Source organism: Lucilia cuprina, chromosome 4 (assembly GCF_022045245.1).
Source record: "Lucilia cuprina isolate Lc7/37 chromosome 4, ASM2204524v1, whole genome shotgun sequence".
NCBI classification, from domain to species: domain Eukaryota; kingdom Metazoa; phylum Arthropoda; class Insecta; order Diptera; family Calliphoridae; genus Lucilia; species Lucilia cuprina.
This window is the reverse complement of record NC_060952.1, coordinates 44407422-44423395: the sequence shown is the minus strand read 5'-3', so window position 1 is coordinate 44423395 and position 15974 is coordinate 44407422. Positions and strand designations below refer to the sequence as shown.

The 15974-nt window shown below is 29.7% G+C and overlaps 1 protein-coding gene across 1 annotated transcript in view; it reads left to right on the top strand.

Moving 5' to 3' along the window:
• The first annotated feature begins 451 nt into the window (after window positions 1-451).
• The window catches only part of LOC111674592 (homeotic protein labial-like), a 32335-nt gene continuing 16812 nt past the window's right edge, over window positions 452-15974 (top strand). Inside the window, exon 1 of the mRNA XM_023435246.2 lies at window positions 452-2207. Within this exon, the coding sequence (XP_023291014.2) occupies window positions 1019-2207 (1189 nt within the window). The 5' untranslated portion in view covers window positions 452-1018. The remainder of the gene's footprint in view (window positions 2208-15974) is intronic.

Genomic DNA, 15974 nt, shown 5'->3' with positions numbered 1-15974 from the left:
TATTTCATCGCACCTTATGTAGAATACATTTATTTTGTAGCAAGTCTCAAATCTAGTTCTAAGCGGTATCAATTACCCTTTCTTTATATTTTACGACGACCATGGTCAAACTAGTATTAGTGAATGAAAAAGTGACTAATACCTGGCGAATACATCGAAAAGAAAAACACATTGGAACAAGATAAAATGAAGGAACATTTAACGAAAACGAGACAAAATATCAAAGCATATTCAGTGCTGGATATTCAACTGACAGAAACAACCAGTGTGATACAAGTAGAAGGCGGAGTTTTATGTTATTTAGTCCAAAGATAACGTTGTACAGGAACTAGTTGTTATCGTTGTTGTTGTAGTGGTGGTTGTTTACTGACACTGACAGGCAGCAGACAGACATTGTGTGTTGACTATGCCGTATACGGGTAGTTGTACTTGTGAATCAGTTGTGAATTGGTTTCACGCGAGATTGACTCGTTTTTGTGCGCACTCGTTAGAATTTTTCATTTGAAAACAAAAATTATTGAAAACATTAAATGATTGTTTTTAAATTTTAAACGATCTAAAATAAAAACCAACATTAGAAAACATACGAATAAACGCAATAAGAGGTTAAAAGCGACGGAATTTTGAAGTGATTTAGAAAATAAAAAAATTAATTTAAAAATATTTTGTAACCGAAAACCTGTGGATATTTTGGTTACAAAACGAATATAAATTCATCCGTTTAATATATATAAAATAAAATATGTGCCAATTTAATTAATAAAAACATGTATTTTAATTAGCTATAATCAAACATAAATCAAACAACAGTGAAAACAAAATAATCAAAATTTTTGAACAACCAAAAAAAAGTGATAAGAATTGATAAAAATTATAAAAAAAATTAAATAAGCAATATCAAATTTTGGAATTACTTTAAACAAAAAGTGTTTTCGTGTATACTGTGATCAAGAAAAAAAGGAAAAATAATAACCAGTAACCGGTTATTAAACGAAATATCCGGTATAGTAACGCAAAAATGATGGACATTAGCAGCATGTACGGTAATCATCATCCTCATCACTCTAATACTTATCACACTGGAGCCTCTGGTGTGCCAGACATGACCACTGTTGCTGCTGCCAATGCGTATCCCAATGCATATTTTCCAAACTCATCGGTCATGACACATGGGGCTTTACATCATCAACAAAATCATCTAAATAGTGGATATACCGCTTATGATGGATCATCGCCAAACTACTATCAACAACAGCAACAACAGCCCCAACAACTAACACCACCTCCCAGTCAACCATCGGTCCAGGGACAGCCGTTATACTCCCATTCTCATTCACATTTGTTTAGTCCTACCGCAGCCGAATATGGAATTACCACTTCCAATACCTTGGCCGCAGCTACACCTTCACATCCCTCCAATACCAGTCACTCGCCCAGCGAAGCAGTTTACTATGAAAGTGACACAGTACATGCTTATTATGCTACTGCTGCTGTAGCCACAGTCCCACCAGCCACTAATAGTTCTCCCGTTAATGCGGCCAATGCTGCTCAAAGTGTTCCTATGGATCCAGCCATAATTAGTTCGGAAAATGGTTTAAGCTACACCAACCTAGATTGTTTGTACAATCAAAACTCTCCTCATCATCAACATTCCAATCCAAGCAACTACCTGCCAGCTGAAGAAAAATACGCTTCAGTTTTACATTCACAATACAACATGGATGACACACTAATGCATTTGACTGCCAGTGCAAATAATACACAAAATCAACAGCACTCTCCGCAATTATGGCCTCATCAACATCATATGAACGCTACATATGCCAACACATTGGACTCCAGCAGTTTACCAATGGATTCATATAATATGAATCCCCACTTACACCCTCACAATATGCCCCAACATTTACCAGCCCACAGTCAAGGAAATCCACCTATGGTTGGCCCACAGCAGTCATTGCCACAACATCATTCACCACCTAACATGACGTGTGTCAATCAAAATTCACGATCACAAAATGTAGTATCACCTGGTGGCACAACCACCACTTCCACGCCATCTACATCATCAGTGACCAGTACGTCGGGCTCAAATGGTGGTGGTTCCAATAATAATAATAACACGCAAACCAAATCTCCAAGTCATGGCAATAACTTGCCCACATACAAATGGATGCAATTAAAAAGAAATGTACCAAAACCACAAGGTAAGTTTATAGGATTTTTCAAACTACAAAGAAATTTAGATGGAACAAAAGCTCTGGCAATTCATATGACTTATAGTAGGGAGACCATCTGAGTCGATTTAGCTATGTCCATCCGTCTGTGTGTCCACCTAAAGCTTTTGTACACGCTACATATCGCAATTGTCAAAATTATTTAATGAAATTTGACAAATACTCTTCTTTCAACCGAAGAAATTAACGCTATTAAAAATAATAGAAATCTGTCCATTATTTCGCCTAATCCCCATACAATCAGGGGTTAGGGAAAACTTAGTTTTATTTATATTTAAATGACACTGCCGATTTTTGTAATGATCGGTTCTCATTTGACCCTAGGCCCCATACAAACTCGCCTGACTTAAAGGTCAAATACGCTTTAAAACACTAATAAAGATAAGGATATGCCCATATTTACCCATATGAGCCCTTTTGAAGCCAAATGCTTTATTGACTATTTACAAAATAATCCACATTTTAAACATACTCAATGATGTGGAGTATTATATAGTCGGCCATGTTCGACTATACATTCATTGTTGTTTAGGGTTTCATTAGTCTACTCCTACGAGCTAACAACGTTAGAAGATCTTAATTTCAAAATCGAACTTGAAATTTCTAGTATTTCGATTTATTTTAGTGCAGGGTCAATGAAATCAGGTCCAAAGTTTTTCCTTCCAGCGCTTCCTCATTCCGTTAATAATAACATCGATTGTATTTAGTTTCATTCGAAATTAAAATAATTTCCGTACCAAGCCAGGGGAGGGTATTATGCGTTTGTGCTAGTGTGTGCAACACCCAAAAATATTGGTCCAAAACCTACCTTAAAGTATACTAATCGGCGCAGAATCCCTTTATGAGTCGATTTAGCTATGTCCGTCTGTGTTTGTGCCCATTTAAACCTTGTGCGCACGCTACTAGTTTTGATAACATAATGAAATCTGGCACATACTCTTTTTTTTGGTCCAAACGCTGTTGAAATAGTCACATTGTTAATGATCTGAAGGCGAAAATTCACTTTTTTTATACGGGCTAGGGTTAAATGAGGCCCTATAATTATAAAGTTTATGAGGGTCATCAAAGCTAGTATATAACTTGGTTTTGTAGCATTTTGTCGAGATACGAGTATATTAAACATAATTATGAATTTAAAGCCCTATTTAGCTGGTTCAGTTGTATGTGGCCTAGGTGAAATAATGGGCCGATGTTAATCATTTTCAATAGGCCTCGTCTACGGTACCATAGCTAGCTAAATCGACTCAGAAAATGATTCTAAGCCGATTGGTATAATTAAACCCAATATACCCTCCCCACTAAAGTGATGTAGGGTATAAATATTCCGCAATAATAAATTAAACGCTTTATTTTTACAAAATAATCCATATTTTTAACATATTGACTCGTGTAGGGTATCATATGGTCGGCCATGCTCGACTATACATTCATAATACATTAACTTACTACTTATATATAATAAATGAAATAATTAAATGTTTTTTTCAAATAATAATTTTTTTAATATGTGTTGTTTTTAGCAACTAATCAATTAAACATTTAATTACTGTGTTAAAAACTTGTTGCGTGCTAAAACTACTTGTAAGCACTACCTTAACAGCCATTTTACTTCTTCACAAATATTTGGATTTAGGAACATGCAAGGCAAAAGTGCATTTCATGCATATACTACATACATTTTCTTCTCAGAATATTTGACTCGTGTCCCACCTTATGTGGCAACCATCTCGATATTACAATAAAGAAATAATAAACTAAATAATCTAGATAAGAAAAGCTTAAATCAGCTTAATTTAATACAAGACAAACAATAATACAAAGAAATTTATATTGTTATACAATGAGTCAGATTTAAAGAAAAACAACAATGAAATTAAACTTTAAAATCAACTGAGAAGATTAATTGTACTGTTGGACAATCAAAATTATTATTAAAATAATTTTTAAATTTTAATCAACGAAGAGTGAGTGTTAATAAATGTATTGCGACTTGAAGAAGATCTTTAATACCAGTTTATTAATCTATAGTTTTCTATCAAATTAATAAAACCACTAAATACGAACTTCTAATAACCAGTTAAGAAACGACTTTTTTGTACCTTGAATAAAACCACAGAGAAAGAAAATAAAAAGATGATGACTTCGAAATATGAAATAAAAAAATACACACATTGATTGACAAGCTAAGATATTTCAACTAACCATCAGACGTCCAACAGAGGGTATGTCACCTAAAAATATAAATGCTTGTCGTTTTGAACCTAAATGTCTGTCGTCTTCGTTTGGGCTTTGTGAAATATTAAGGTAGTTCATATTTTCCATGTTTTTGTTGACATGTATACATACATACTACATTCAGGAAGTCATTAGAAGTCATGCACATATGTAGTTTATCATTAACTGAGGGGTTAAAATATATTTTGGGGCCAAGAAAACCGCAAAATCTTAGTGATAAGTTCGCGAGTCGCGCATTTGGATGATCAATCAGCAAATTGAGTCTTTTTGACTCCTTTTGATGAGTTAAAAGTTATCAATAAGTAACACGCTTAAAAAATTATTTGATGATAATCCTGATATATGATTGAAAATTGATTACTTGGGAAAACAATAACAAAAAGTATAGCAATAATAAATTGATCATTGATTCGAATTGATTCGAGAGAGGCTCATAAAAACTCATTAAGAAGAGTTGGCAACATTTGTGTGTGACCTAAAATATGTTAATATAAGTTTTATTCCGTTTGTAATATTAAATGTATAATTATTTGAGTTAGTTTAAAACATTTAAATTAAAACAATGTAATGTCCCTTAACTAATTCCAAATAGTCATAATTATTGATTAAAATCTGATTTATTCGAGAAACAATAACAAAATGTACACTAATCTTGATTTTCGAAATATGATCGGTTATATATTTGTTATATAATTATATTTTACTTTGTCGGAAGATCATAAACTGTTTTCTGTATTATTCTATTTGTTTGTAACAAACCTAAAATGACTCAGAAAAGACTCAAAATTACTAAAATAGGATTCGAAAATGACAAAGAAACGACTAGTATTTCGACTCATACATGACTCGAAATAGATGCAAAAATTAGTCGGAACTGATAAGATGCTCTTTTAGTAGAGTTGTGGATATATAACCTTTCTCTCGCGACGACGTCATAAATGTATTCCTAAAAATGCTAGCTGGGTAATTATACATATGTAATCTTCTGAAAAAAGAAATACATAGTATTTTGAAGAGTAACCTTTCTAGGCATTTAATATGAGACATTATAGTACTAAGTATGTCATATCTAAAATCGTGATGATCATGTTCGTTATCATTTTTAAAAATTTATTTTGATGCTTTGTAATTTTTATATATTTAACGCGGAAGTCATCATGCCCCATAACTGAATGTCATAGATACATCTTCTAGTAAATTTTTCTGACAGTCATGATACTGCCCTAATAAACAGATTCTCATTTGCATACCATACGCAAAAACATTGTATCTAGATTTCATTATTAATACATTAGTGTGATTGTGTGTTCAAAAATGTGTTTGTGCATTTGTGACTATGTGATTATGACATTTCATAATTTCAAAAATTTCTTTCTGCTCGTAGAAGCATCTTCTTTTTTTTTAATTTTGAACTCGTGGCTGTTCTTCTTGGCGTTTGTACGATTGTTTTTGTATTTGAAAAAATTTTTCAGATAATTTTGTCAATTTTGTGCAGTCAAGTTGTCACTTGTCAAGTAAGCGCGTAAAATACAATGAATTGGCTTGACTCACTAAAAATAAACTAAACTAAAACTGAAATCTAAGTAAAAAATGTACAAATGAACAAAATATGCATACTTTTTGCAAATTTGATAAATATCTTAAAAGGAAATATTTTTAGCATTGAGCAAAGAATAAGAAATAAAAAATAACAAATCAAATGAAATATTTGTAAATATTTTAGAATCAATTCAATGTGACATTTGAAATTATTATTTAATTTAGCTGGTTTTTGTCTGTCTACAGTCTAAATACAAAAACAGTGGTATTCTCGATAAGAATAGTTCCCTACATCTAACATAATTTTCAGTACTTTTAAACAAACATCTTTAAGATAGTTCAGCAGTTTGTCAACAGCGAGATTTAAATTCTTGAAGAGGATGCATTAAATAGACCGATTGTTGTGTTGACGACATCATCTATATATACGTTTATGGTGGATTTGGGTTCTATAAATATACATTGTTGAATAATAATTTAAGGAAGTATCTGTTATATTAAATACATATATATATAAATTTGTGATTAAAAACGGTGTATCAATATAATGATGGATCTACGAATCATTGTATCATATTGAATATTTAGAAAATGCTACTTTTATAGTAAAAAATCAATCGGTACGCAAATATATATTACATACCCTGACTTTTTTGCTATTTCATACAAACATCTACGAGTTATTTCACACCAATGAAATTCAAAAATTGCAGAGCAATTTACGAAATTCCATTTACCATATCAACAAATTATTGAGTTTATTTCAGTTGTTTTGCCTGCAAAACTTCCTACCAAACCACAAGCTTAATTAATTACAAGATACACTTTATTAACTGCTGCTGCTACAGCCACCAAAAAATACTATTTATGACTAACAACTATAGACACTGACTCAAACACACAGATGATCTCTACATGGACTCCGTATTTGATGTTAAAGTCAGGCAGACATGTAATGATTAAGTAACCAAAAAGTCAGTCAAGTGTATGGACTATGTGTCTTACCATCACTATGCTGCTTATGCCGTAGTGCATTTACATACTTCTCATACATGCCAATAAAAATAAAAAAACTAAAATATTCAATGCTACTACTACTACTACCATTTATGATCATGATTACTGATTATTTTTTGAAAAACAAATTTAATAAAAAAATTAAAACTTTTCTTAGTTATTCCTTAAAAAAAAAGAACACAGTAATACTGATACATTTATATGTTCGACTGAATATGAGCATTTTATACTTTCCAATGGATGACATGACAGATGAAGCAAACAATCATGCTCACAGCCAGACACTAACTTCATCAATATCATGCTCCTTAACATAACTAGTAAATAAGTAAGTATGAGCAGCTCTAAATGAAGAACATAAATTGCATCTTACGCATTATCTGTACATGAGTGTACTTGTTGCCTGCGTCCAACTCAAGCATTCAGCCAGCCAGCCAGCCAACCATCCATCCAGTCATCCATTCAACCAGCAACCGAACAACCAAACCGCCATCCAACGAACGAACCAACCAACTAACGATCTCAACCAAAAATAAAATAATAAAAAGTTTTTAACTCGTAACATTCTTTTGTACTGGCATTTCAATAATAATTTTTTATGACAAGCAACTTGACTTCCAGATCAGTAACAATTTTAAATTGTTTATTTATTTGTTTTGTTTGACTGGCTTGTTTGACTCATGACTATACATAATTTACATACATACATACATACATACATACATACATACATACATACATACATACATACATACATACATACATACATACATAGATATGTAAATACGTTCATACACTCATACTCTGCATTAAAAATTTTGTGGATTTACACCAAATACTATATGTATACTTGAAAATTAGTGTGTTTTATTCGGGATCTCCGGATTTTCGAAAATTCCAAATTCCTCTCTCCTAAACTCAATAAAAATACTAAAAAAGTAAGTTCGTATTTTCATTTCTATTCTATTCAATATCTTCTGAAAATTTCTACTGGACCCAAATCTTTTTTTCGGACAATTCAATCGGAGTCTAATTTTTAATATATTTAACTCTAATAAGAAATGGGGACCATTTGAGAAATCTTTCCTGGTAATTTTGAAATGGTGTTTTTATTAAATAGTTCAATATATTTTTCAAATCTTTTTAATCTTTCCTAATGATTTTGACCTCTTCTTTCTTATCAAATAGTCAAATATAAAGATTGAAAAAAATTGGGTCATATTAGAGACGTTATAACAAAGTGAAGATAATAAAAAACTAATATTATGGATAAAATGGGGGCATATGCAGCTCCGCTAAAAACTTGGGTCCCTGGGTTTTGTCTTTTTCAAATCTTTTTGACCTGTATAATACAAGTTCTGGACGGATTCAGAAAAGTGTAACTAACAGATTCAAACAAATTTGTTGAAATTGCAATCCACGACGATATAATTGACTCAGGATAGATCCAATAATCTTTAATTCAACATGCATATGTAATGAATTCCCAAAACCGTTTTGTCTCGCACCAAGAGGACTCAGTGTACAGTTGTATATCTCTACTGAATCTCCGTTAGTACTTTTTTATTGTATGGCGTCTGTTGTGTTGTTTGAATGGTTCGTTGTTGGTGCATTATATTGAAATATCAGTAGGATGACATCTCCTGATATGGGTAATGTAGTAATGACACTTTTGAGTTTAATAAAATACAATTACAACAACAAAACAATGTAAAGGAAGAGTTTTTATAAACGTACATATTTACAATTATCCAGATGCAACAGATATGCAAATGAAACCTATAGTCATATGTGTATTAATAACTTATTTTTTCCAAAAGTGAAAGTCAGAATTGCGATTTAGAATGGTGACACCTTGAGCTTTGCGTAACATTTAAACAAACACCAATATGCTTATCAAGAAGTTTAAAATTTGGCTTACGATTTTAAAACGATTATCATGTTAAGTAAAATTTCAAGTTCGATAAATAATTGCAGTTAGGATTAATAACGTAAAGTTAATAAATGTTTTGCCATTTTCGAACATTATTTATTACTAACAGTTAATGTAAAACAAACACAATTTGTTTTAACTGACCAGTTAGGGTTTATTTGAAAACTAATATATCATGTATGAAAATATGGTACCAACCACTTTTTAGGAACTATAAATTCATAAAGAATTTAACAAATTGGCGCCATATAATCCATCATAACAGATATTGGACAGGAATAACTGAATTTAAATGTCTCTTATCACATCATACACGTTTAATAAAGGTATTTTAGTTTTAGTACATGATTAAATAAAGAATTTAGGTTTGTGTTTTCTTTTTTCATAAATATTAAAATTCATTCATAAACGACCTTTATACTTGTACTTAAAAAAACAAATTATTTTATTAGGAATGTAAACAAACAAAATTAATAAACGTTGTTAAAATAATAGAGGTATTCAGTAAATTTTTAGCCTATTATTCATAAACTATCAAAGCTTAATAGAACAAATTTTTTTCTTCATGTTAACGAAAAATCGGTATTGATCCCTTTGTGGTCCTCTGCGTCCGACCACTTACTGACTTCACTACTTCGAAGTATTTAAGTAATGACTTTTTTTCATCTGATATAGAAGTACTTTATTTTCGGCTTTGTCATTTTGTTTGCAAATTTTATTTAATTGTGTGTTACAAAAAAAAAAACAACATTAAATATATATTTATGGTGCAGTGAGTCGAATATTAGGCAAGGGAGTCCGTAAAAGTGCTTCAAATATAGGTGAATTAAATATTGTAAAATATTTTAGGTTGATGTTATTGCATAACAGTTCAATACGTTCATCTTAATTTATGTATATACAAACTAAGGATACATAAGTTCTTAATGTCCGATTTAGTAGACAGATTTTTTCCGCCCTCTAATAGTAGCAGCACACATAAGAATATAAATGCGTTTTTTCATTCATCAGGACACAATATCTCAAATCCCAGACGAAATGGTGAAAATCTGAAGTTAGATTTAAATTCTGCTTAATAAAAAGTATAACTTGTTATCAGGTACTTTTTTCAAATATTTTCGGCATGGAAATTTTGTACACATAGATTTTTATTTGAAACCACATTACCTAAGCAACAGAGACTGAGTCAAGAAAAATTCAGCGTGTATAAAAATTAAAGTTTGAAATAGACAATGTGATATATGGCCATACAGCCTTAGATAAAATATATTTTCAGATCAACATATCTGATTATTAGTGCCTGACCGAACGTTCGGGTACGGGTTCGGAGTTCGGTAAAAAGTGAGGTTCGGGCAACGTTCGGTGTTCGGCGAAATTTTTACCGAACACCGAACGCCGAACTTTTTATAAAATGTTTATCATATTTTTACATCATCAAAAAGTTTTAAAAATGCTGAAAATTTGTTTACAGAAGTTATCATACATCCTGGCTGTACAATAAATTTCCGATTTCATAGGTACAAAACGCCTTTTTAACTGTTCATTTTTTCGGCTGATTTGAAAAACAGTTAACCAGAAAGTGATTAAAAAGCTAAGAAAAGTGAAACATTTAATTTGAATTATCTAGTTTCGCCTATTGAAATTTTCTAGGTCCTTATTCTCAAACGATCTAGATCATGTCAGTCAGTCAGTCTCATAAAAAACGAGAGGACCTAAACTAATGTTGCAGATTAATTGGTATACAAAATAATCAAAATCGGTTGACATATCGACATGGCCTCCATATAAGGTTCGCTTTAGAAAATGACTAACAGACTTAAAAATACTAGTATTTTTATGAAATTATACTTAAATTTTTTTATGAACCAAAATTTCATATAAATCGTCAAATTTAAATTTGCGAATTGTGTTAAGTATTGTAAGTATATTATCTTGATATTATATATATTTTTCATTTTTTTTAGAAACTGTAATTTTACTGATTCGATAAAATTTATTTTGATTTCGATACACCTTCGATCATAATATGATAAAGTTTAACAATATTATAATGAATACAAAAATATCATGATAAAATATTTTGACGGTATTTAATCATAATATGATATTTTAAAATTGTTACAATAACGATAATATGTTTATACTACAATCATAATTTTACCCACAGCCATGTTTTTCTCTGCGTGTTCTTACAGAGAATTATATCATTGCAATGAATCGTTTAAAAACCAAAAATAAAGGTATTAAGATATATACATTTCACAAAAATAGTTTGTTATTAGAAATTTATCACTCTCTGGGATTCGGAATTAGTTGATAATTGACCCAATTGCTAATTAAAGACCCTTTTCAAAAAATCCTTCGAATGTTCATATTTTGGTTTTAAATGTTATAAATTTATTACTTTTTAATCATAAATGCGTTTTTCATTTAAGAAAAAAGTTCGGTGTCACCGAACTTTGAAAACCGAACAAAGTTCGGGTTCGGTCGAACTTTCAAATTTACCGAAGTTCGGGTTCGGTGTAACGAAATTTTGAGTTCGGTCGGACTCTACTGATTATCAATTGGCGTTTGAATACCAACTTAAAAGCAGTTCAGTAAAAGCTTTTTAATATTACATTTTTATGTCTGGTTGAATATTCCTCTTGCTTTAAACATATCGTTTTTACTACAAGTCCCCGGCGACCGTAATAGACGGCTTTGTTTGTACAAAAATAGAAAATTTCGAATCAAAAAAACGTTTGCTTACACAAATCGTTTAATGGTTAAGATTTTTAAAAAAATGGCGTACAACTTATTAATGTTAGAAGCCATACATTTTAAAATTATACCAAATAAAATTATTAAGTGAATGTCCCTTTTATTTTAGTCGTTATAATAAAATACCTAATTATTAGTTGTTCCTATAAGCAAACTTTACATTCACATATCTAAACAAAATTGTAAATAATTTTCTTTGTGTTTGTAGTTATTTATTATAAATATTTTTGAAAAAAGTACCAATAGCGAAAAAAAATAAAACTTTCAACTTGACATTATAAATCAATTGTATTAAACTTATGATCTAGTCATCAAAGCTACCGCTCTAAGTGTATAACAGACCCAAGGGCTTATTATTTGGACAAGGTGTCACCAGAAGCTCTCACCCACACTAGCAAGAATAAATGTATTTGGTAATTGAAAATGTTGGTGTAATGTTTAAACGTATTTTTGAACAATGAGAATGTGTGAGTTTTTTGTGAATATTTAATTGTGAGTTAACAAAATAATTGTTTGGCTCTAACACCTGAATTGTTAGCGTGTGTTTATAGTTTGCCGGCGGCAAGGCAGTCATTTATTTCACAATTACTTGGATTTAAGTCTATTTTTTCTATTCATGTTGTGGTATCTATTGTAAAAATAATTAAAAAGGGATTTTTTGGAGTCAATAAACACGATACAAGGAAATTAATAATGGTCATTTACAAAATGTTTGTTAAATGTTCTTGAAGGTATTTCTTTTGGTTGATGTTTTCGTTTTTTTTCTTTTTTTTTGTGAAGAGTTTGATTTTTAAATTGTTACATATAGACAGTCGTTCAGCCACTGTCATTTAATCCAACCAAGTGATTTGTTTTTGTTATTTTCTAAATACAAAACATCTAAAAATACTTTTCTTGTTAAATAAAAATTAAAAAAAGAAACCGTAAACAATTTTTCTTTTGTTCAAATCAAATGTTTAATTTTTTGTTATCGATACAAGTTTGGGCCAACATACTTTTTGGTTTGTTAGAAGTTGTCATTTACATTTTATTTTAAATATAACGGTCGTTATAATGTTTTGTTTGATTCAAATCAGGCCAGGCCCAAATTTTATTATTTTTTTCTTTTAGACATTATTCATGTGCAGAGTAAAACAATTATATTTTTATTACGTTTAAACTACAACATAAAGCACTTAGCACTCTTTCGACAGATTTTTTGTTTTTGTTCAAGTTTAAAGATATACTTTATTGCATCATATATATAAAATATTTAGTAATATTTGGAATAGAGTTTTTATTATTCCTCTCAGGTTTAATCTTACGAAATATTTATCCAGCATTCATTTGGAAGGAAATATGAACATTCTCTTAATCATCGTTGTGGAACAAGAGGTCTCTATGTAACTATTTTAAAGTAGAATCTGAGGATTTGTAAATAAATATATGGGTTAAAAAAACACTGACAGTTAAGGGTCTTATGATTTATACTTATATGTAAATTTAATGTCCAACAAGGCTTTAAGACGTATATGGGGAGGAATTGTGCAAATATAAGGGTCTCATGATTTAATAATATATTTATTTATATTGTGCAAAAAAGACTAAAGACTAAGACGGAAAATAGCCGTAAATAGGAAGAAATGGTAAAGAAATCACAAAAAATCATTTTAATTAATCATATTTCATAATTTAATTTCCAGTTAAAACTATTTTTAGAACTGTTCTGTAATAAGAGGATTAGGTGTTACATACATATTTTCGAACCAGTAGTAAGTGGTGATAAGAAATTAAAGCTTCTTGACGCCAAGATATTAAAGTGGACATTTTAGTGTTCTTACTTTTTCATTTTTCTTCTTTTATAATTTCTGTGTAGTATTATTAATTTATTATTTAATTTATTTTTCTTTAGCGGTTATTTCTTACAGGCATTTAATATGTTTTTTATCAGAAAAATGCGTCGGAAGCAAAATAGTGCGTTCAAAATATTTTTCAATTGTAACAGATATCAACGAGATTAAAGTATTAATATTAATAACATTATAGACTTAATTTGTACTTAAAAATTATTAATTGATTTTCAAAAATATTTTGAGTTTATTTTTACAAAATTTACTAATCAAAATACTTTTTAATTAATCTTATCAGCTAGCGATTAATTTAGCTGTGGGTTGAAATGAAAAAAATGGGTTTATCTAATATTGTATCAGCAGACAAGTTGGCAAACATTTTTGCACATATTTTGCTCAAATAATATTTATATTTATTTTATGGATTTGAAACGATATAATAGTTCAATGTGGGGAATTCCATATACATAGATTAAAGGTTAGAGTTGCGCGTGAATGGAGGTCAGTTTATATAACAGTTATAATCTAATCTTTGAGATATATATTCTTATTAAATAATAAATCGATTCATTAAATAGCGATTTTCGCCAAAAAAAAAATGTTGCACTAACATTATTGAACACTATTTCTAAAATAAAAAGTATTGAAATATGATCTCAGTCAAACAAAAGCGTTTTATTTACTAAAATTCACCCTCTAAATAGAAAGTGACAAGTCATAATATTGGAAAAACAACTGGGGAAAATCGCATTAAGAAATTATACAAGTATGTATTTTAGAATGTGTAAATAAAAGATAAGATATCCATTCCATTCCACTCCACAGTACATTTATTTATGCAACACGCACAAGCACATCAGGCACAACGCGAAACGATATCATAGCAAAATGTGAATATGTAAGTTATATCTCGGTTGAGTGGTAATATCCAATTTTAGATGTGTCTAATGTTACATAATACAAACTTGCAATCATTGAAATGAGTATCCTAAAGTAAATGTTTTAATATTTTTTTGTTGGCCTTGTGCCACTCGTTCAAATAGACACAATGTCAGACGCTGCAGAGTAGAGCCACCAAATAGATAGACAATCAGACAATATTTCTTTGTTTAATTGAGTAAATATACTTTCTTTCAGCCGAGTTTTTGGTATTTTTAGCAAAGATATGTCTGCAAAAATATCAAGAACATGAAACCCCAAATTTATTGATTAGAAATTTTAGCAATTTAGTTATTTAAATATGGATCGTTGTATTTGTACATTATTAAAATCCTAGTCAAGCAGATATAAAGCAGATCTCCATATACATATGTACCTATTTTTAAGTGTCTATTAATGTAACAAATTTTGTTTATCTACCATTACAAATCAGCTTAAGATAAAAATCATTTTTTACCAAAACTGTTTCTTGAAAACGAAAAAGTATAATTAATTGTCAACATTAGATCATTAGGTCGTTGTAATTAATTTAAACCTTATTTTGTGTAAAATTTCTATACCCATATAAATGACCAAAAGTACTAACATATATTTACCACCGGGATTGTTCATGTTTTTTGTAGACTTTTGATGTATTTTTTAACCACTTATCAAAAACATAAATAAATAAGTAGTGGTTTTTAAACATTGAAAATTGTTTTTCAAATTATTTGTGATCTTTTCTTTTATTATAGAAAAAGTTTTTTTCCTTGACGAAGCTCTAAAAAGTTTGTCACGAAATGTGAAAAAAAAACATAATTACGAAATTGTAAAGGGTCAGTTGTATGGTGGTAGTTTGAGTGAAATTATTAAATTGTTCAATTCACAATCGATGTTGTAGCGTTGTATGTCAGTAGCTGCTGCAATAGTCATAACAATGTTGTTGGTATTTTCTATGCAAAAGTTCTATACAACTCATACGACAATTTTTCATATGTTTTTCGAATGTCGTAAGAAAATTCAGTGTTGTCAATTGTTTATTTCAGCATATAAATAAAAAATTCAATCGAGTTTGTTTACCAAAACAAAAATAAAATTGTATTAAAAACTGTTTATTTATTAGTTTGAAATGTTGAATAATGAAAATAATAGAATTTTAAATAGTTAGTTTAATATTCATTGTTTTTTTTTACTTTTGATATTGTTTGTTTTGATTGTTTTGTTTTTTTTTATTGTGAACATAAACAAAAATCTGTTCACAATCACTGTTACTACGTTTTAGTAGATACAATATACAACTTGATTGTGAATTGAACAAATATATCCGTCAAAATTTTAGAAAAGTAGAAATCAGCTTCCAAGATTTACATTTCCAAAGAATTTATCATCGCTAAATCCAAATGATGAAGAAATTCTTAACGTCAAAGGAAAATGGTAAACGCTATCAGTCTAATCCATTATATTCCATTTTTTACTTAAAGGACAATTCGAGATATCTATACAATA